A 1,576-nucleotide genomic window follows, 5' to 3' on the forward strand; every position below is an offset into this window, starting at 1 on the left:
TTTAGCTTGGAAAGCGGGGAGAATGGCGCTAGGCTTACCGCACCGTGACGTCACTGCTGGAAGATGGCAGGAGGGAGGGGCTACTATATTTGGGCAAAAATGGCCGCCCCCAGACTCAGTGATTGCAATGAAAATGATTATTTTTCTACTGATTAACTCTAAATTCATTAAATCACCGTGAACATATTAGTTTTAGGTATAAATAATGATCCATCGATTATTCCTTGATGACTTTTCCATTAACTTTTAGAACTTCTAATTTCTTGTTGGTATCTCCTGGATCAGCATCTAACCATCTTCCAGCCATGCCTGTTATCTGCTTCATATAAAGCTCCCTTTAGCTTCACTGTCCGATCCTCCATCTGACAGGGACAGACTCTACATGGAAGATTTCAACTGGATTTTACTCAGTGAGCCGCCTTTAGGTTATTTAATTGACATTAATTGACTTTTATCAAGGCGTCTTGGATGATGAATCAACAGTTAGGAGTTAAAGGAAAAGAAAACGGAAATGCAGTCATTACTTCATTGCCTTCTTTGTTATTTTTTAACAGGTCTGGCTGTTTATCCGAACTCTGTAAATCTATGAATCAGGAACAGATTCATAGTTTTCAAATTCACTTTGCAACACCAAGCCCAACATGCTCCACTTTCTCATTGTCTTTGCAAAAATCAACACAAATCAGTGAATTTCACTGTTTTATTTTTTCCCTTTTGAACAAAAACTGGTTAAATTTGAACCCTGCTTCCTTTTTCACTGAAGGTTAGTTTTCAGCTGACGAAGCTTTGAGTTTCTCTGCAGGTCGGGGAGGTTTGGAGCGAGATTAACAGCGAACTGGTCCTGGAAGGCGTGAAGCCCATCGGCTCGGACGAAAGAGCTCTGAGCTCCATCTGTTGGACAACAGAGGACACGGCGAGGAGGATCATGGAGGAACAATCCTGCATCCTGAAGGAGCAGGAGGAGGAGGAGATCAGGGAGGAGATGCTCTTCTACACAGAGGTGCTGAAGATCTGTTAAAATGCTCCTTCCAGCCTTCCTTCTGACTCCTGTCCTGTGAAGCTTTTTAGTGTCATTTTGTCTTTATTGTCATGAACCAGACTCGTTTTTTTTTTTTTAATGTCAGATGAAGTCTCACCGGAAACAGCAGGAGCTCGAAACGTCCTCAGAACCTCAAAGCTGAAGAATGAGGACTCTGCAGCTGATCGCTCTGCAAAGGTCTAACACCAAAACCCTCCTTAAACCTGCTTTCAACTTAACCTTTCCTGGTTCTAAGAACCTTTCTATGTGGATCCAGTTTAATCGCGTCACATAAAACCCAGTTTCCTATAGTTTCCTATTGGTCCACGGAGCTTTTGGAAAGGTTTGAGTGTTTGTCCTCTTTTCCCCACTAGAGGGCTGTATGCTGGCGAAGAGTCTCAGTCATCCAGGTCATAGTCGTCCAAAAAAAGTAAAAAAAAAAAAAAACAATCCACTGGACTTTGTTTCCAAGTTTGAAGATGTTTCGCTTCCCATCCAGGAAGCTTTTTCTACTCAGAAGTGTCAGGATTTGGTGTTTGATTGAGGACCCTTGCAGAG

General features: G+C 42.3%; 1 protein-coding gene across 1 annotated transcript in view; it reads left to right on the forward strand.

Annotated features, from left to right (window-relative positions):
* cfap69 (cilia and flagella associated protein 69) overlaps positions 1 to 1,576 on the forward strand; it is a 26,905-nt gene that overhangs the window by 20,569 nt on the left and 4,760 nt on the right. Inside the window, exons 17-19 of the mRNA XM_015404738.1 lie at positions 555 to 577; positions 803 to 1,013; positions 1,125 to 1,216. Of these exons, the coding sequence (XP_015260224.1) occupies positions 555 to 577; positions 803 to 1,013; positions 1,125 to 1,216 (326 nt within the window). The remainder of the gene's footprint in view (positions 1 to 554; positions 578 to 802; positions 1,014 to 1,124; positions 1,217 to 1,576) is intronic.

Source organism: Cyprinodon variegatus, unplaced genomic scaffold (assembly GCF_000732505.1).
Source record: "Cyprinodon variegatus isolate N-32 unplaced genomic scaffold, C_variegatus-1.0 Scaffold1846, whole genome shotgun sequence".
NCBI lineage: Eukaryota > Metazoa > Chordata > Actinopteri > Cyprinodontiformes > Cyprinodontidae > Cyprinodon > Cyprinodon variegatus.